At 40.6% G+C, this 22,077-nt stretch overlaps 1 protein-coding gene across 2 annotated transcripts in view; it reads left to right on the top strand.

The window, feature by feature from the left end:
* The first annotated feature begins 454 nt into the window (after positions 1 to 454).
* The window catches only part of LOC106584185 (uncharacterized), a 39,358-nt gene continuing 17,735 nt past the window's right edge, over positions 455 to 22,077 (top strand). The window contains exon 1 of one of the 2 annotated variants that reach the window (XM_082967925.1): positions 455 to 833. Coding sequence is in view for 1 of the 2 variants with exons in the window: in XM_082967924.1 (XP_082824050.1) it covers positions 1,344 to 1,374 (31 nt within the window). In the remaining variant the exon portion in view is untranslated. Of the gene's footprint in view, positions 834 to 991; positions 1,375 to 22,077 lie in introns of those variants that run through there. The other variant, XM_082967924.1, reaches the window with a different exon arrangement.

Below are 22,077 nucleotides of genomic sequence, written 5' to 3'. Positions count from 1 at the left end.
TCTATCCCTCCACAAAGAACCCTTTTGGAAACATTTTTTCTGAGTGTTTTTCTCTATTTAGTGCTCTACTTTTGACCATGGCCCACAGTGCACTGCCATTTGGGAAGTAACCAGGCTCATTACTGAGATTTGTTTTATCAAGTGTGTGACTGCTGGTTTGAATGGCCTTATCTCAGAAACAACAAGGTTTAGGTCAATTGTGGTCAGATAGTAAGGTCTGAGTATTGATTACACATCAAGCAAGTAATTGCCCTGAAAACCACTTGAAATACAACCTCTTTCAAAACAAAGTCCCTTTCTTAAAGCTTTGGGTCAATTGTTGTCAGATAGAAGTCTGGGTATTGATAAGTACTTGCCCTGAAAACCACTTGAAATACAACCTCTTTCAAGTCAATCAAATACTGATATGTCGAAATATCACAAAGGTCATTCAACAGGCAAAACGAGAAGACAGTTTAACAATTACACATTTTTATGGGTGGCAAATTATGATTGTTGGAGGTAATTTAGGTCTATAGTTTTTTTCATGAGATGACACATTATACAAGTACTGCAGTGCAGTGTGTAAAGTTAATGCCCTAGGGCTGAGCTCAGCAGCAGTGTGAAAGCATTTGGCGCTAATAAAAGGGGTGTAACTCCTATCTGTTGCCTTGAAGCGCTCATTTAACATGCGCAGTTAGTAGACACCGCCAGTTGGGCGCGAGCATTTGGAGACCTACTAATGGAACGCGTCAGACGTTCTAACTGAACCGGGTCAACTTTCGGGTCAAATAACTACATAAGGAATCAAGTTAATGTTAATCAAGTTACATTAAAAGAAGGAACAAAAATCAGTAAGTAGGCCTTATTATAAGCTTTTGTAGGTTGAGTGTCATGTCACAGAAAGCAACCTGTGTATTGTGTGTAGGAACATGTGATAGATGGTGGAATTTGACACCCCAGGCTTTAAAAAAGCTGAGCCAACTCACATCTGTATTTGGATCTACAATTTAACACTAACATCTGCAGTTTGCAGTGAAGAAAGAGGGAGACGTTTTCTATTCAATGAGAACGATACCTGTGACGCGTTCGGTTCATAACGCATCTCGTGCGCATTTTTGCCGATTGTGGAACATACAGAATCCCAGGGTCAAGTGAAGTTTAGAACTCTTATAGCCTGGCTATGTGGATGTTTTTGAGAAAAATGTGGCCGCATATTTTTGGATTGAAACTGTGATTGTGCTACTATGCCATGTTTAGAAGAGAGGTATCCAGAGAAAGCTTTCTAGGGGGTAAAGTGCCATTGCATTTAGATTTATTTTTATTTTTATAACGTTTAGATTTTTCTGCTCACACACACGTCCATGATTGGGGAGCTTGTCAGAGTCGGTAAAGGTAAGAATTTTAAAAAACACTGTTGTTTTGTGGGATAGTTGTATAATAATCAATGTTTGTTCAAATGTATTGTTTGTTTTTGCTTACAACAAAGGTTCATGTTGTAGGTTATATAATGGGCCTACACAAGCAAACAAAGTTAATATAGCCTATACTATATAGAATATGTCAGTAAGTGCAGCTGAGTTATTGCAGTCATGTTCAAACTTCAGCGCGGCTTGAATTGGACTCCTTTCTACCGTGCTCTGTAATGATCACTTGACTTTATGCCAAATGTGCATGTAATTACATGTAATTCAATGTAACCTATATTCGTTTGTATTGCTATCAGACTTCCTCTGAGAAAACCAATGATAGCAGAAATACTAATCCTACTTCTTCTACTTATCATAATAATTGTTATTGATTATATCTTACTATTACTACAACGAATGATTAAGGTGGTCATAATAATGGCAATATTAGTAACAGTCTAATAATAATAATAATAGCAATAACAATAATCATAATAAAGTTATTGATAACAAACAATTAAACATTAATTCCATTCAATACAAATGTTAGCTGTGCCTTTTCTTTCTGCATATTTGTGTTTTAAAAGCATGTATTCACTTGGGAGCATACAATTAATGAAATATATTTAGCTTCTAATTTGAAATGCAGAGAATTTATAACAAGAAAGCAGTGTAAAAGAAAGATATGTTAAATACCTGGAAAGTCAAACGTTTTATTTGATTACGCAGTTGGATAGAAAAATGTACATCTCAGCCACACTATGCGTAAATGCGGATCATGGAGTGATATTTCTTAGAGCGCGAGCGGGACCTACTGGCGCACAGATAAATTGTGATTTCAGGCCGTTTGTTTTTTCCATCATCGGGTGACTGGTCACTTTATTTTCCTGATCACACATATGTCAGTTTGTGTGGTAATATTGAAGTCAACGCCTCTTAGGCGTTCTCCAAAGAGGGCGACAATACACCTGCTACTTGTGTGATTAAATTGTTTAGCTCCGGACAGTAGCGGTTCATGGATAAAATCACTGAGGAAGCCAAGCCAAACCAGTAAAAAAATCCGTATTACAACCTACATTATGTTGTAATAATTGCGTTGTTTACTCTATAACCCATTCGTTAATACACCACTGTGATATACAATAAGGCGGTGACAACAAAAAGACAACAGGCACACAATGGCTGAAAAATTCAACTACACATTTAGCACAAAACATGAGAGCAACATCTTTCCGATGAAGTCCACAAAGCCAATGTTGCATGTAACAAGCAGTTATATCACCTGAAGCATGGCAAAGCAAGTTAATGTTTTCAACAGTTTAATAAACAGCTACTGATTTAAAACCACAGAGCTACTGCAAGTCAGCACAAAGACAACAGTAGTTCTGCCCCCGCTATTTCAGCACCATTTCAACTAAAACATTTAAACATCATCAAATCAACAAGGCAATATATGCTTTGTTTCATACACTGAAAACAAACTTAAAGACACCCAAAACGATTTAGTCCAATCAATGTTGCTAAATATCATGTGGCTACCCATGGTACTGATTTCTCTGTGTGTGTGTGTGTGTGCCAAGTAAAACAAATCCTACTATGTTCCTCACATGAGCAACAATGAACCAGCTAAGTTAGCTAGCTAGCTTGCTAACGTGAGCCTACAGTCGTGGCCAAAAGTTTTGAGAATGACACAAATACACATTTTCACAAAGTCTGCTGCCTCAGTTTGTATGATGGCAATTTGCATATACTCCAGGATGTTATGAAGAGTGATCAGATGAATTGCAATTAATTGCAAAGTCCCTCTTTGCCATGCAAATGAACTGAATCCCCAAAAAACATTTCCACTGCATTTCAGGACTGCCACAAAAGGACCAGCTGACATCATGTCAGTGATTCTCTCGTTAACACAGGTGTGAGTGTTGACTAGGACAAGGCTGGAGATCACTTTGTCATGCTGATTAAGTTCGAATAACAGACTGGAAGCTTCAAAGGAGGGTGGTGCTTGGAATCATTGTTCTTCCTCTGCAACCATGGTTACCTTCAAATGAAACACGTGTCGTCATCATTGCTTTGCACAAAAAGGGCTTCACAGGCAAGGATATTGCTGCCAGTAAGATTGCACCTAAATCAACCATTTATCAGATCATCAAGAACTTCAAGGAGAGCGGTTCAATTGTTGTGAAGAAGGCTTCAGGGCTCCCAAGAAAGTCCAGCAAGCGCCAGGATCGTCTCCTAAAGTTGATTCAGCTGCGGGATCGAGGCACCACCAGTACAGAGCTTGCTCAGGAATGGCAGCTGGCAGGTGTGAGTGCATCTGCACGCACAGTGAGGCGAAGACTTTGGGAGGATGGCCTGGTGTCAAGAAGGGCAGCAAAGAAGCCACTTCTCTCCAGGAAAAACATCAGGGACAGACTGATATTCTGCAAAAGGTACAGGGATTGGACTGCTGAGGACTGGGGTAAAGTCATTTTCTCTGATGAATCCCCTTTCCGATTGTTTCGGGCATCCGGAAAAAAGCTTGTCCGGAGAAGACAAGGTGAGCGCTACAATCAGTCCTGTATCATGCCAACAGTAAAGCATCCTGAGACCATTCATGTGTGGGGTTGCTTCTCAGCCAAGGGAGTGGGCTCACTCACAATCTTGCTTAAGAACACAGCCACAAATAAAGAATGGTACCAACACATCCTCCGAGAGCAACTTTTCCCAACCATTCAGGAACAGTTTGGTGATGAACAATGCCTTTTCCAGCATGATGGAGCAACTTGCCATAAGGCAAAAGTGATAACTAAGTGGCTCGGGGAACAAAACATCGATATTTTGGGTTCATGGCCAGGAAACTCCCCAGACCTTAATCCCATTGAGAACTTGTGGTCAATCCTCAAGAGGAGGGTGGACAAACAAAAACCCACAAATTCTGACAAACTCCAAGCATTGATTATGCAAGAATGGGCTGCCGTCAGTCAGGATGTGGCCCAGAAGTTAATTGACAGCATGCCAGGGCGGATTGCAGAGGTCTTGAAAAAGAAGGGTCAACACTGCAAATATTGACTCTTTGCATCAACTTCATATAATTGTCAATAAAAGCCTTTGACACTTATGAAATGCTTGTAATTATACTTCAGTATTCAATAGTAACATCTGACAAAAATATCTAAAGACACTGATGCAGCAAACTTTGTGAAAATTAATATTTGTGTCATTCTCAAAACTTTCGGTCACGACTATACTAGGCTACATCTAGGCTACATATTGAACATCAATCGTCTCATGCCAGTGGCACAATATATTAATTTATGGTTAGATCAGAATCGGTGTAATAATCATTGGACTGTACAGAGAATTAAGTCGAAACCACAAGTCCAAATCCCCATTTCCATCTGTGGCTTAAGAAAGGGCCGATTTAGCAAGCTAGCTACTGCAGGACATCAACACAAGTTGACCAGAAACAGACAAGTTTTTCTGAAATTACATTTTGCATAGGAAGTGATTTAAATGGTCTGAACTGGAATCCAAATTGGCTTCCCTTGGGGGGCGTTTTGCTGCACCAGGACAACCCACAGTTCAGCTCAGCTCAACGCTGATTGGCTAATTATTTGATAATTTCTTAATCAAGGGAAGCCAAATTCTGGCAGACAATCAATCAAATTCTACTGCTGAAACATGTTATACTATTTTTTTCCAGACAGCATCAGATACATGGGCTACACATACTGAGACAGAGGGGTGCTGTTTTCCTCGCTCAGATTATTTGTCCGGTGAGATTCACACACTTGTGAATTGACGGAAAATTATGAAAACACAGAGAGATGAAAGATAAATTATTTTATTATTCTCATTGGTCAAATATTTGGGGAAGCCTGCCTTCCCTTGGCATCCATGAACACACGCCACTGGCTCCGGGCAGTATTTTAGTTCTAAAGAGACAGTTTCATTGGTATGGATGTTCATTGGTGCACCTTTGCAATTTTCATGTTAATCATGTACTATGGTATGGTACTGAAATTGCATTTTTGTCCACCCCCAGTTTTATCATGGGAATGTGATACAAAATGAGACAACGGTGTGCTTTAGGACCATGCAGACGCCTCCGAGCGGCCAGGTAGGCTGTTTGGAGTGTTTATCTGACTGGATAAATAAAAATATATATAATTATGTCCCCCCCACTTCTAAAACCAAAGTTGCGCCCCTGATTTTAATGTTAACTATTTTTCACTGGACATGTGTACCAAGTTGACAAGTTTGTTTTTCTTCTAACGTGTTTAAATATGTGGCTGATAATAGTTTTTTCACTTATGAATGAAACCAAGCTGAAAATTGCATTAGAAATAATGAAAAGTAACATAAAATAGATGCAGACAGTGAATGTTATCTACAGTTACTTGAGGCTGGAGCAAATTATCTCGCAGTGCTGTAAAGATCAATGCATTATGGGGGCTCAATGGCATTCGGCTACACTGCTGTAAAATGTTACAATACAATTTTACAGTAGTGTACTGTATTACTGTGAATTATGGTGCATTGTGGGAAAATATCTCTGACTCGTTGACATATTTCGAAGCATGCCTTGTAAGAGGCTATATTTATTGCACACTCTAGTGATAATGCAATACCCCACAGAATACCGTATCATACCTTTTCCTGTAAATCTACAGTAATTTAGTGGCTACTGTGCTGCCAGTTTTACTGTAATTTAGTACCACTCCACAGAATACAGTGCTATACCGTTATTTTGGAACGCCAAAAACCTTTTGAACACTAGTGGGTGCATGTTATTGTTGTTTCATTAAAATATTTTAAGGCATGCCATGTAAGAGGCTTTATTTGTTGCACCCGTTGGTGAGAGTGCTGTACCAGTTTAACTGAAATGTGGTAGTAGTTTCCTAAAAATATAATGTGTGTAGGAGACAGATCAGAGTGGTAGCAAGTCTCAAACCTTTAAGGGTTTAGCCATGTCCCTTTGATCGGTTTTGCCCTGTAGTCACTACCAATTTAGAAGCCTTTTTAAGGCCTCTGCAAGTGATAGAAAACACCAAATATTGATGAATATGCTTTAATATACAAATACCGAGCAGCCAACCTGCTTGCACCAATCCATTGTTAATATTAAAATAGTGTACTTGTCACTAGCCCGAGATGGGCAAGTATACATCAAAAGGTATCTTGTTACCAATACAAAGTACCTTGAAGAACAATGTATCCTTAACTACAACAACATTCTCAGTAATGGTTACAGAAACGTTTTACTTGTTATGATTGATATGTGTATTTTTTTAATCAACCTTAGTTTCACTCACTGAATGTAAGTCACGGTGGACAAGAACTTCTGCTAAATGACCAAAACGTAAATGTAAAAATGAACTCTTTCAATCATAATGCTGGGTACTATTCTAATGAGCTTGGCCCTCAAATTATTTGTATTTTGACTTACAGTCAGTGCATTAAACTAAGGTAGATAAACAAAAACAAATCACAGTCATATCGTTACCGAGAATGTTGTTGTAGTTCAGCGGGTACTTTAAAGTTTATTTTTGTATTAGAGAATACAAAATACACGCATTCTAATTAAACTGTTACAAAATACTCTACATGAATTGTAGTTCATGGCAGTGAAATACAAATTACAAAATAAGCATTGAAACTATTGAAATACCTATATCAAATATATGTAACAGAAATACTGCCCGTCTTTTGCACTAGTTGCCTGCATTGTAATTCTGCAACTGTTCACTATCCACTTTCCTTCCAGTAATGCACTGTACATTCTAGAAATAAAGCATGTTGCTGTAGTCAGGTGTTCCACTAATATGCTGTAAATATGTGTTTCAGTACAGGTCCTATAAATCTACAGTAATTTACTGGCTTCTGAGCTGCTAGTAATTTATTGTAAGAATTACAGGATTTTTTTTACACAGTAGACTCAAAGTGCAGTTGCAGCCTCACAGCCTCACTATTAGCCCTGCTGAACATCTGCTCCACACAAGTCACGCTCACACGGAAGGAGCATGCTGGGAATGCAAACAGCCTCCACTTAATTTGTAAAAGCCAAATTTATAAAATGTCTTCCAGACAGGGACTCATCCATCAAGAGACTCGGAGTGGGTCCGCCAGGCCGCTGGGTTGTGTGGGCGGGCATTGGCTCTGTTTGCTGCTCCACACACACACATGCACACACGTATGCACCCACCCACGCGCACACATACAACTCTTTAAGATATCATAGTAGGCCAGGTTGCCTAGCGGTTAAGAGCATTGAATCCCAGGTGAAAAATCTGTTGCTGTGCCCTTGAGCAAGGCACTTAACCATATTGCTCCTGTAATTCGCTCTGGATAAGAGTTTCTGCTAATTAACTTAAATGTAATACACACGTGAACATACATTTAATCCAAATATAGTGTTGTTTCGGTAGTGTACTGTTAAAGGGGCCAATCTGCAGTTGAAACAAAAAAAAGTGTATTCCCCGCCCCTGTTTCAGTTAAAAGCTGAGTGATGGGGCTGGAGAAATGTAACCACTCTCAAATTCATAGACAGAGCTAACGGCTGCAAGGACTGCCCATCCATGATATCAAATTATAGTTGTAACCATGTTTTGAGGCTAAATAGTATTTGTTTACATTTACTTTGTGTAGAAACATTGGAGTAGAACAAGCTTATATTTTGGATTCTGAAGGGGTACGACAGTTGAACTAAGGTCATGAGGCATTTATAAGTTAAATTCTTCAAGAATCAATGAGTACATATCATTCATTTATAAGTCCAAATTGCGCCTTTAAGGAAGTGGAATAGTGTTTTGTTTGGACGGTTGGTGGTCTGAATTCCATATTAGGCCTAAATTCAATCAGACCAGCGATAGCAGACACCCACACAGCTGATGTTTTGGCAGTGTCGGAGCTGGAACTGCATTGGAGCCATCAAAATCGGTGAGCAGCTGCTCTTGCCATCATTGTCATCAAGCCACACCTGCACCACTCGAGTTGGAAGTTCAGAACGAGAAAGTGTAGGCTATATAAAAATAATTATGGTCAAATTGAAAAGTCATTAAACTAAATAATGAAGATTTCTATCATCCTAATGGAGGTTTAGATTACATCTCACATTTCAGGATTCGAACTTGTAAACAAGGCTGCAAGGGATTTCTGTTATTAATGTGACTCTGTGCAGCCAATGGCAATGTCTGCTTTAGGTATAATGCCAGGAGCCATTTGTGGATTTGACAGCTCTAATGCAGTTCCACCTCCGACACCTTCAAAACAACCGCTATATCACTAAAGCGGATCTGATTGAATAGAGCCCTAGCCACAGTAGCTTTGACTTTCTCCTCAGTAGAGAGTTATCTAGATTGTAACCTGCTGTGTATTACTGTATTATAAGCTGGATAAATGGATGAAGGTGATTACTCTCTGAAGGGTAAAGGGGATCTGGATAAAGGCTCTTTTAGTAATAATTTTCCTTCTTTATTACATACTTATATACTGTAGTGTTGATATTAAACTTATTCTAGTGAAACAAGTCACTGTAACCAGGGATATAGGCATCCATCTGTGAACACTTGCTGCATGCTAATTAATTGCCTTAATGAATGCAGGGCTGTCACGCTGAATAAGGCATGATATGCCACCATACCCTCACGTCCTACTATGACACTTGTTTTGCCATTGCTCAAGTAGTGTTGACATGAAAGGGTCGTTTCTGGAACCTTCAGTACCTTCCAGAACCTTCCATCTTGTAACTTCAGTACAGGAGCTAAGTGCATGGGTGACTTCTGTATATTGTTCAAAGGTAGTGATGGTTATTATGTTAATGTAACTAAATGTGCTTCATTTGAAGTAGAAGGGTTTCTGACAGGTTGTTTTTGTTTGAAGAATCAGATTTCTAGGATTGTAAATGTATAGTGTAAATACAGCAGTGCCCATGGTAGAATAGTGTGCTTAATATGCTTTAAATCCCGATTGAACTGTAAGCCACTTTAGTTGTTAGAGTGTGTAAAGTATTTGTTGCAGACCTGGTCAACAGGAGTCCTGTCAAACATCATTAGTGTTACTCAGACTTCTGTTTAGGTTATAGATGACGTGACTAAGTACCCATTGCCTAATGAAGAATTTCACCGTATTTAAAGACTTATTTTAGACAGATTGTAACATGCAAAACAAGTGTAAATGTTTGTGACCATGGCACCTAAACTGAACAGCTACTCCATTGGTCAACTCTCATGGTCAAAAGTAACATCACCTGTCAGCCCTTGGAGGACAAATACTTTACTGTTAAAAAAGTGAGGTAGCTGCAGTATTGTTCTTCTTTTTTTCTCCCTTGAGCCAACAGGTCCTCAGGTATGTTTAGTGGTTCTATTTTTCACAGTCTGAAAGGAAACTGGACCTCCATGACGGCTCAGTCCAGGCAGCCAGGCTGTGTCCCTCTTTGGTTGAGTCCCAGGGACCAGGCCTGTTTTGACACGTCCCCGGGGATCCTGAGTGGCGCAGCAGTCTAAGGCACTGCACCGGTGTCACTACAGATCCGGGTTTGGTCCCGGGCTGTATCACAACCAGCTGTGATCGGGAGTCCCATAGGGCAGCGAACAATTGGCCCAGCATCGTTCAGGTTAGGGGAGAGTTTGGCCGGGATAGGCCGTCATTGTAAATATACTTTTTTTCTTAACTGACATGCCTAGTTAAATAAAATTAAAATCATCTTTAAATCATGTGCTGCCTGATGGTGTTACCATTTTCCTATTCTGAAGAGTGCGTAATATGCGTATACTGCAGGCCTATGCACTCTAGTGACATTTCTAGATATCATTTAACATAGCCCCAAACTAGGGAAGGCTACACAAGTTTTGAACCTAAATTGGATCTGGAAAGGATTTGCCTATATTCTTTATGAACTGAACAAAAATATAAATGCAACATGCAAAGTGTTGGTCCCATGTTTCATGAGCTGAAATAAAAGATCCCAGAAATAAGAAAGCTTATTTCTCTCAAATTTTGCACACAGATGTGTTTACATCCCTGTTAGTGAGCATTTCTCATTTTCCAAGATAATCCATCCAACTGACAGGTGTGGAATATCAAGAACCTGATTAGACAGCATGATCATTATACAGGTCCACCTTGTGCTGCGGACAATAAAATGCCCCTCTAAAATGTGCAGTTTTGTGTCACAACACAATGCCACATATATCTCAAGTTTTGAAGGAGCGTGCAATTGGCATGCTGACTGCACGAATGTCCACCAGAGCTGTTGCCAGAGAATTTAATGTTCACTTTTCTACCATTAGCCACCTCCAACGTAGTTTTAGAGAATTTTTCAATATGCCCAACTGGCCTCACAACCGACCACAGGTAACCATGCCAGCCAGAACTGCCACATCCAGCTTCTTCAATTGCTGGATCATCTGAGACCAGCCACCCGGACAGGTGATGAAACTGTGGATTTTCAAAATCAAAGAATTTCTGCACAAACTGTCAGGAACTGTCTCAGGGAAGCTCACCTGCATGCTCGTCGTCCTCACCAGGATCTAGACGTGACTGCAGTTTGGGATCGTAACTGACTTCAGTGGGCAAATGCTCACCTTCGACTGCCATTGGCATGCTGGAGAAGTGCGCTCTTCACGGATGAATCCCGGTTTCATCTGTACCAGGCAGATGGCGTTATGTGGTGAGCGGTTTGCTGATGTCAATGTTGTGAACAGAGTGCCCCATGGTGGTGATTGGGTTATGGTATGGGCAGGCATAAGCTATGGACAACGATCACTATAGCATTGTATTGTCTTGACGTGACTATCATTAATGTGATGACTGTTATTTATTGAATCAACTAACTATGTTTAATTATTACTCGATTAAATTAATCATGTAACAATTAACTCATTAGGAATTTGGGGCACCATGGAAGAAGTTATTTAATGAGTTACCATCTCCCGAATTAAACTCGAAGATATATATATAAATTATATATCGATAACAGTCACATATTAATCATTACCTCATATCAGTTTTATTCTGAACGTCGCAGGCCTCTTGAATCCGCAAGAACCCCAGCCTTTCAGATTATTCAGTACTACACAAATTGATTTAATAATTTATTTACTAACTAACTACATAATAACACAGAATACACATACACAGTTACATGAGACAAAAGTCTCTAGTGGACAGACAAGATATGGCAGCTTGTTAGACATATGGCAAGAGAAGGGTAGATAAAGAGAGGGAGAGACAGAGTCAAACTTATCGTACATTTGGAAACTACTCTCAAAGTAATAATAATACTTTTCTCACGAACTGCTGCCCGTTTGGGTAGTAAACGCAATGTAATTACTTGTCTTTGTTTGTCATCTCTCTTCCTTCTATGAGGAAGGGGCGGGATGGATGTAAGGCTCTGGTTGTCCACCAGAGGTCACAATGTCCTTCTTAGTTATTCCGGCTTGTAGTGGATGTTTCTTCAGGTGCACCAATATTTGTCTGAGATGGGATCTTCTCCTTCCTTTCTCGGGTAGATAGTTAAGTTCTAGATCCCTTTACATACACAGCTGCAGACTGTCAAATGTTCTGGTCTAGTCTTCATCTTCTTCACTCGTGTTGAGAGTTTCAGAGTTTCTAACCATTTCAACATGTGGCCAATGCTCCATGCTTTTCTGGTTTGAAAGGTGAGGTTATCTTCTCATCTCGTGTTGAGTCTTAGCATTTCAACCATTTGTAACGTCCAGCTCACGCTGTCCGTCTGCTGGTCTCACCATTTAAAAAGTGTGGACTACCGTCTCACGTTTTCTGGTCTGAATGAATATTTTGTTACCAAGGCTTTTATCCCTGGGTAAAAAGGGGTCATTCCATCACGCTGACACAATGTCTGTACTCCCTTGGGGCGTGGTTACTGACTGGACAAACGTTTATAAGAAAAACGATTTTCTCATTAGAAGACTAAAATCACATTCCTATCTTCACCAAAATACTCTCATACTTAATCATATATTTTATAGAACATTTAGATGTTAACTTGGCAAATAGAATGTGTACACATTCTGAGTTACAGTTATTTCGTTATACCATCCTTAATGACATCACAAAATAATAAACAATATGACATGATTATTCTTTAGAGCGCCACTGACCATTCTAAACATTTGGATGTCAGAAATAATGTTCCAATGTTCACTTTTTGAGAAAAAAGTTTTGGCGGCAAGAGTCTCTCTCTACACACAGCACATTCCTTTCCCAATACTGCAGGGCAGGAAAGACCCTTTTGCGGCACACAATTTATGACTGGATGTTAAGGTGTCAAAACCGGCCCAACTCCCCCTCTCCTCTCCTGTGGGAGTGAGGGTGGGTCTGGCTATCTGTCAGCCATTTGCCAAGCTTATCTGGCACCTTTGATCCTCACCCAGGAGAAAGTCATGACAGTATCAATGGCAATTTGAATGCACAGAGATACTGTGACGAGATCCTGAGGCCCATTCTTGTGTCCTTCATCTGCCGCCATCACCTCATGTTTCAGCATGATCATGCACGGCCCTATGCCGCAAGGATCTGTACACAATTCCTAGAAGCTGAACATGTCCCAGTTCTTCCATGGCCTGCATACACACCAGACATGTCACCCATTGAGCATGTTTGGGATGCTCTTGATCGACGTGTACGACAGCGTGTTCCAGTTCCCGCCAATATCCAGAAACTTTGTACAGCCATTGAAGATGAGTGGCACCACATTCCACAGACCACAATCAACAGCCTGATAAACTTAATGCAAAGGAGATGTCGCACTGCATGAGGCAAATGGTGGTCACACCAGATACTGAATGGGTTTCTGATCCACAACCCCACATTTTTTTTAAAGGTATCTGTGACCAACAGATGAGTATCTGTATTCCCAGTCATGTGAAATGCAATGATTAGGGCCTAATGAATTTCTTTCAATGGACTGATTTCCTACTTACCATACCATATCAGAAGCATATATTAGTGATGTTTCACTCCCCACACAGGAGAGAGTTCAATTCTATGTGATGTGTATCTGTGGTTGAAACCCATGATGATTAGTCACTAGTCACTCATCATTATAGTCGTGATGATAAACAGTAGAGGATGACAAAAAAAAACTTCCTAGCAGCCTGGTCACAGATCTGTTGGTGCTGTATAGCCACATCCTTCATGTTTGACACGACAATGAACATAGTAATTGCCAAGACAGCACAAACAGATCTGGGTTCCAGGGAAGCAGTCTAGTGACGCAACATCACATTCCCCAGTGCTGTTGTAAGCATACTTCACATTGTCTCTCTCTCTAAACTGTAAACACATGGACATACACTACATGCTCGTCGAACATCTCATTCCAAAATCATGGCCATTAATATGGAGTTGGTTCCCCCTTTCCTGCTATAACAGCCGCCACTCTTCTGGGAAGTCTTTCCACTAGGTGTTGGAACATTGCTGCTGGGACTTGCTTCCGTTCAGCCACCATAGCATTAGTGAAGTTGGACACTGATGTTGGGCGATTAGACCTGGCTCACATTTGGCATTCCAATTCATCCCAAAGATGTTCGATGGGGTTGAGGTCAGGGTTCTGTGCAGGCCAGCCAAGTTCTTCCACACCGATCTCAACAAACCATTTCTGTATGGACTTCGCTTTGTGCATGGGGCAAACAGGAAAGGACCTTTCTCAAACTGTTGCCACAAAGTTGGAAGCACAGAATTGTCTAGATAGAATGTCATTGTATGCTGTAGTGTTAAGATTTCCCTTCACTGGAACTAAGGGGCCTAGCCCCAGACCATTATTCCTCCACCAGCAAACTTTACAGTTGGCACTATGCATTGGGGCAGGTAACGTTCTTCTGGCCAAAACCAGATTTGTCTGTCGGACTGCCAGATGGTGAAGCATGATACATCACTCCAGAGAACGTGTTTCCACTGCTACAGAGTCCAATGGCGGCGAGCTTTGCACCACTTCAGCCAACGCTTGGCATTGCTCCTGGTGATCTTAGGCTTGTGTGCGGCTGCTCGGCCATGGAAACCCATTTCATGAAGATCCCGATGAACAGTTATTGTGCTGACCTTGCTTCCGGAAGCAGTTTGGAACTCGGTAGTGTTGCAACCGAGGACAGATGATTTTTTGTGCTTCTGCACTTGGCGGTCCAGTTCTGTGAGCTTGTGTGGCCTAAAACTTCACGGCTGAGCCGTGGTTGCTCCTAGACATTTCCACTTCAGAATAACAGGACTTACAGTTGATCGGGGCAGCTATAGCACGGCAGAAGTTTGATGAACTGAATTGTTGGAAAGGTGGCATTCCATGACGGTGACCCGAGGTCTTCAGTAAGGCCATTCTACTGCCAATGGTTGTCTATGTGTGCTCGATTTGTATACACCTGTCAGCAATGGGTGTGGCTGAAATAGCCAAATCCACTAATTTGAAAGGATGTCCACATCAACTCAGCAAAAAAAGAAATGTCCTCTTACTGTCAACTGTGTTTATTTTCAGCAAACTTAATATGGGTAAATATTTGTAAGAACATAACAAGATTCAACAACTGAGACATAAATTGAACACGTTACACAGACGTGACTAACAGAAATGGAATAATGTGTCCCTGAAAAAAGGGGTGGTCAAAATCAAAAGTAACAGTCAGTATCTGGTGTGGCCACCAGCTGCATTAAGTACTGCAGTGCATCTCCTCCTCATGGACTGCGCCAGATTTGCCAGTTCTTGCTGTGAGATATTACCCCACTCTTCCACCAAGGCACCTGCAAGTTCCCAGACATTTCTGGGGGGAATGGCCTTAGCCCTCACCCTCTGATCCAACAGGTCCCAGACGTGCTCAATGGGATTGAGATCCGGGCTCTTCGCTGGCCATGGCAGAACACTGACATTCCTGTCTTGCAGGAAATCACGCACAGAACGAGCAGTATGGCTGGTGGCATTGTCATGCTGGAGGGTCATGTCAGGATGAGCCTGTAGGAAGGGTACCACATGAGGGAGGAGGATGTCTTCCCTGTAACGCACAGCATTGAGAATGCCTGCAATGACAACAAGCTCAGTCCGATGATGCTGTGACACACCGCCCCAGACCATGACGGCCCCTCCACCTCCAAATCGATCCCGCTCCGGAGTACAGGCCTCGGTGTAACGCTCATTCCTTCGACGATAAACGCGAATCCGACCATCAACCCTGGTGAGACAAAACTGCGACTCGTCAGTGAAGAGCACTTTTTGCCAGTCCTGTCTGGTCCATCGACAGTGGGTTTGTGCCCATAGGCGACATTGTTGCCGGTGATGTCTGGTGAGGACCTGCCTTACAACAGGCCTACAAGCCCTCTGTCCAGCCTTTCTCAGCCTATTGCGGACAGTTTGATCACTGATGGAGGGATTGTGCATTCCTGGTATAACTCGGGCAGTTGTTGTTGCTATGCTGTACCTGTCCCGCAGGTGTGATGTTCGGATGTACCGATCCTGTGCAGGTGTTGTTACACGTGGTCTGCCACTGTGAAGACGATCAGCTGTCCGTCCTGTCTCCCTGTAGCGCTGTCTTAGGCATCTCACAGTATGGACATTGCAATTTATTGCCATGGCCACATCTGCAGTCCTCATGCTTCCTTGCAGCATGCCTAAGGCACGTTCACGCAGATGAGCAGGGACCCTGGGCATCAAATCTTTTGGTGTTTTTCAGAGTCAGTAGAAAGACTTCTTTAGTGTCCTAAGTTTTCATAACTGTGACCTTAATTGCCTACCATCTGTAAGCTGTTAGTGTCTTAATGACTGTTCCACAGGTGCATGTTCATTAACCTCTTACATCTAGACGTTCCGCTAGCGGAACACCTGCTCCAATATCCAATGATGGGCGTGGCGCGAAATACAAACTCCTCTAAAATCCGAAAACTGCCATTTTTCAAACATATGACTATTTTACAGCATTTTAAAGACAAGACTCTCGTTAATCTAACCACACTGTCCGATTTCAAAAAGGCTTTACAGCGAAAGCAAAACATTAGAATATGTCAGCAGAGTACCCAGCCAGAAATAATCAGACACCCATTTTTCAAGCTAGCATATAATGTCACAAAAAACAAAACCACAGCTAAATGCAGCACTAACCTTTGATGATCTTCATCAGATGACAACCCTAGGACATTATGTTATACAATACATGTATGTTTTGTTCAATCAAGTTCATATTTATATGAAAAACCAGCTTTTTTTACATTAGCATGTGACGTTCAGAACTAGCATACCCCCCGCAAACATCCGGTGAATTTACTAAATTACTCACGATAAACGTTCACAAAAAACATAACAATTATTTTAAGAATTATAGATACAGAACTCCTCTATGCACTCGATATGTCCGATTTTAAAATAGCTTTTCGGTGAAAGCACATTTTGCAATATTCTCAGTAGATAGCCCAGCCATCACGGCTAGCCATTTAGACACCGACCAAGTTTAGCCCTGACCAAACTCCGATGTACTATTACAAAAGTTTGATTACCTTTGTTGTCTTCGTCAGAATGCACTCCCAGTACTGCTACTTCAATAACAAATGTTGGTTTGGTCCAAAATAATCCATCGTTATATCCAAATAGCGGCGTTTTGTTTGTGCGTTCAAGACACTATCCGAAGTGTAAATAAGGGTCACGAGCATGGCGCAATTCGTGACAAAAGATTTCTAAATATTCCATTATCGTTCTTCGAAGCATGTCAACCGCTGTTTAAAATCAATTTTTATGCCATTTTTCTCGCAAAAAAGCGATAATATTCCGACCGGGAATCCGCGTTTAGGTAAACAGACGAAAGAAAACATAGCATGGGGTCGACGCGGGCACGCGCCTGAGTCTCACAGTACTGTAACCAGCCACTACCCAAACGCGCTACTTTTTTCCAACCAGAGCCTGCAAAGCCACGATTCAGCTTTTTGCCGCCTTCTGAGAGCCCATGGGAGCCGTAGGAAGTGTCACGTAACAGCAGAGATCCTCTGTAATGGATAGAGATAATCAAGAAGGGCAAGAAATTGTCAGACAGAGCACTTCCTGCATGGAATCTTCTCAGGTTTTGGCCTGCCAAATGAGTTCTGTTATACTCACAGACACCATTCAAACAGTTTTAGAAACTTTGGAGTGTTTTCTATCCAGAGCTAATAATTATATGCATAACAATCAGATTAAATCGTGTACGTTTTTTATCCGGCTGTGAAAATACTGCCCCCTAAAACTGTATTTTCACGGCCGGATAAAAAACGTACCCAATTTAAATGATATGCATATCATTAGTAGATTTGGATAGAAAACACTCTGAAGTTTCTAAAACTGTTTGAATGGTGTCTGTGAGCATAACAGAACTCATATGGCAGGCAAAAACCTGAGAAAAAGTCAACCAGGAAGTGGAGGATCTGAGAATTGTAGTTCTTCTTTGTAGTCCCTTTCGAAACTACAGTATCCGTGGGGTGACGTTGCACTTCCTAAGGCTTCGATTGGCTGTCTAAAGCCTTCAGAAAGTGGTTTGAGCATTCTCCTGTCACTGGGCAGATAATAGGAGCTCAGTTTCTGAGTGAACTTCCTGGCAACAAAGGGATTGGATATGCACGGTCACGCGAGCACGCTGTTCCTTCTTTTTCTCCTTGAATGAATACGCTATTTTCCGGTTGGAATATTATCGCAATTTTACGTTAAAAATACCATAAAGATTGATTTTAAACAGCGTTTGACATGCTTCTAAGTACGGTAATGGAACATTTTGACTTTTCGTCTCTGGTTACTAATTCTGAGTTTAGGTTACCCCGAACTTGGCGGGTGTCTGTATAGCACACCGTGATGGCTGAGCTATGTACTCAGAATATTGAAAAGTGTGCTTTCTCCATAAAGCTATTTTAAAATCTTACACAACGGTTGCATTCCAGGGGCAGTCTATCTATAATTCTTTAAATAATTGTTATATATTTTGTCAACGTTTATGATGAGTATTTTTGTAAATTGATGTGCACATTCACCGTACGTTTTGGTGGGAATACATTTTCTGAACATCACGCGCCAATGTAAAATGCTGTTTTTGGATATAAATATGAACTTTATCGAACAAAACATACATGTATTGTGTAACATAATGTCCTAGGAGTGTCATCTGATGAAGATCGTCAAAGGTTAGTGCTTCATTTAGCTGTGTTTTGGGTTTTATTGACACATGTCCTTGCTTGGAAAATGGCTGTGTGATTATTTTTGTCTATGTACTCTCATAACATAATCTAAAAAAAATTATTTCGCTGTAAAGCCTTTTTGAAATCGGACAATGTGGTTACATCAAGGAGAAGTGTATCTTTAAAATGGTGTAAAATAGTTGTATGTTTGAGAAAGTTAAATTATGACATTTTGTTGTTTTTGAATTTGCCGCCCTGATATTTCACCAGGTGTGTCCCGCAGGTGGGACTGTATTGCATTGCAGAAAACTACCAACTCCCCCAAAAATTATAGCATGGATTTGCGGGAAGCTCTTAAAGGGGTATACACAAATGTATCATCATGAGTAAGGAACTATGAAAATAGTTCAAATAAAAGGTATCTCTACAAAGTATTGACTTTGGGGGTGTGAATAGTTATGCACACTCAAGTTTTCAGTTTTTTTGTCTTATTTCTTGTTTGTTTCGCAATACAAATATTTAGCATCTTCAAAGTGGTAGGCATGTTGTGTAAATCAAATGATACAAACCCCCCAAAAATGCATTTGAATTCCAGGTTGCAAGGCAACAAAATAGGAAAAAAGCCAAGGGGGTGAATACTTTCGCAAACCATTGATAACGAACAAATGGACAGATTTCGGAATCATTTAATTTATCAAGAGGGACAAGACAGGATGCCCATTGTCTAGTTATTTATTTTCTTTAGCCACAGAACCCCTAGCATCAATAATTAGAAGTCATGGCTCAATCCAGTATATAGAGATTGGTGGAGATCAACATGTGATATCATTGTATGCAGATTAGATTTTACTTCATACAACGGGTGGGTCTAATCCTGAATGCTGATTGTTTAAAACCGCATTCCAGCCGGTGTCTATTTCACAAGTTACCACCAGCTAAATCTATTGCCTATTACTCTGTTCCATCTCACTGAGCAATCCACTGTCTCATCAACCCTGCCAGGAAATGTATAAACTTGATCTCCACTATAAAAAGCATCTAGATCTTATCTCCCATTTCTTTTAGACTAGCATTTGGTTTTCAACAGTGGAGATTTGTTTAAACCTTGCTGTCTGTCTGTCTGTCTGACCTTTTCCTTTTTGTTTCAATATTGAATTGCGATCTCTGCCGTCCCATATAAAAAAAGTGAATGTGTCCGAACGAGACAGACAGCAAATTGAGCTCGACTTCGTCTCCGGCCTAACAACACCCGTGCCAATATATCCAACAAACACCGGCTTCTCTGGCATTATCACTTAATTATTTATCTGAACCAGAACATTCTGTCATTTTTGTAACTACAATACGCATATAGTATGGTGTTATATCAGGATTCAAAGTGAATTGGGAGAACGCTTAAATAAAGCCCATTTCTAATCATGACTTCTCAAGCTTAGAAAGTATATTTCCTGTAAGTGGAAATGGACAAAGACACATATGAAATACCTGGGTGTACTGATACCATGCAATCTGGAGGAGGCATGCAAAATCAATTACTCTTTAATAGATAGTATTGAATCTGATGTTCCAAGATTGAGATCTCTCCCTATTTTTATGTTAGGTATGGTCAACATGTCAAAATGAATATATTACCAAGGCTGATGTGTTTATTCTAGGTCTTGCCAGTTTCAATTCAATCCAATTTAACAAAATAAATGGCCTGATCTCAAACTTTATTTGGAATGGAAATATCTCAAGGGTCAAATTGACTGTTTCACACTTACCCTATAAATCATGTAAAATAAAATGAAACGTTATTTGTTACATGCTTCGTAGACAAAAGGTTTGGACTAACAGAGAAGTGCTTACTTACTGGCCTTCCTGTCACGTCCTGACCCTAGTAAGATGTAATTTTCTATAGTAGAGTAGGGCAGGGCGTGACAGAGGGTGTTTTGGGTTGTTCTATGTTTTCTACTTCTATGTTTAAGTTCTAGTTTGTCTATTTCTATGTTGGGATTGTTTGGGGTTGATCTCTATTTGGAGGCAGCTGATCCTCATTGCCTCTGATTAGAGATCATATTTAAGTAGGGGTTTTTCCTCTCCCTGTTTGTGGGTTATTATCTTTTGAGTAGTGTGTTTTCCTCGCTGCGTCATGGTTTGTTGTTTGTGTATATTTAAGTGTATTGCATTCAGTTTCAGGTTTAATAAATATGTGGAACTACGAACACGCTGCATTTCGGTCCGCTCCTTCAGACAGCCGTGACACTTCCGAACAATGCAGAGAGAAAGAAAATAGAGAATAATAGAAAAGTAAAACACCTAATAATAAAAGTAGTAATAGATACACAATGAGTAGCAATAACCTGGATATACAGTATACAAGGGTAGTACCGAGTCGATGTGCAGGGGTACAATGTAATTGAGGTGGAGGTCTTGGACTACCTCATATGAAGATCTATTACTGGGCTACACAACTATGTTCACTTAAACAATGGACAGCAGACTATCATTGTGCATGGAGGGGTATTGAAGCCACAAGTGCAATATCAGATGATCTAAAATTGATCCACTATTTAGGGTCCAAAGCATTGAAGAAAAAAACAGACAATCAATGATTCTCAATTCCATTCATATTTGGGAAAATGTACATACATTCATGAGGTGGAAAGAACCAATATCGCCAGGCACCCCTTTTTGGAATAACCCCACTTTACCTCCAACGTTTAATGATAACACCTTTAAGTTCTGGTTCCAAAGTGGCATCATGAATTTTGAACATGTCACGACTTCCGCCGAAGTCGGTCCCTCTCCTTGTTCGGGCGGCGTTCGCCGGGCGACGTCACCGGCCTTTTACCCATCGCCGATCCACTTTTCATTTTCCATTTGTTTTGTCCTTGTCTTACACACCTGGTTTCAATCCCCCAATTACTTGTTCATTATTTAACCCTCTGTTCCCCCGTGGTTGTTTGTGAGTGATTGTTTGTTTGTAATACGGTCCGTTATTCTGGGCTCGATTTATTGTGTTGTATTTGTGAATATTTGAGTAAATTACGTTTATTACTCATATCTGCTGTCCTGCGCCCGACTCCTCTACACCAGCTACACACAGGCACTATTACAGAACATGTGTACTACAGTATGATGTATCTCTACTATCATTCAATCAATTACAAGAAATATTTGGAATATCCAAGGCCAATTTCTTTACATTTGTACAACTCAGGAATGTTATTAAATCGCTTCAACAGAATCTAGATTAACTTAAGGCATCTAGCACAGAAAAAATACTCAAAGAAGCTGCTATGCTAAAGAAGTTGATTACCAAGTCATATCAAGGGTTGATTGAAACACTACCTGATGATTCAGAAACTACAAGATAAAAAATGGAAACAGATCTAAAGGAAGGCATCGAGGAGAACCATTGGTCACAGATATGTGAAAATGTTCATACCTGCTCCTACAACCTAAAACAGAAACTACTGCAATTTAAGATAATTCATAGGACTTACTACACTCTTACCAGAAGGCATATAATGCACCCAGAAATGTCACATCTCTGTTGGAGATGCAAAAAGCACAAAGGAACCCCATTACATGTGCT

This window comes from Salmo salar, chromosome 23 (assembly GCF_965601325.2).
Source record: "Salmo salar chromosome 23, fSalSal1, whole genome shotgun sequence".
Lineage (NCBI taxonomy): Eukaryota > Metazoa > Chordata > Actinopteri > Salmoniformes > Salmonidae > Salmo > Salmo salar.
The sequence above is the reverse complement of the archived record's forward strand: the minus strand, read 5'-3'. Positions and strand labels throughout refer to the sequence as shown.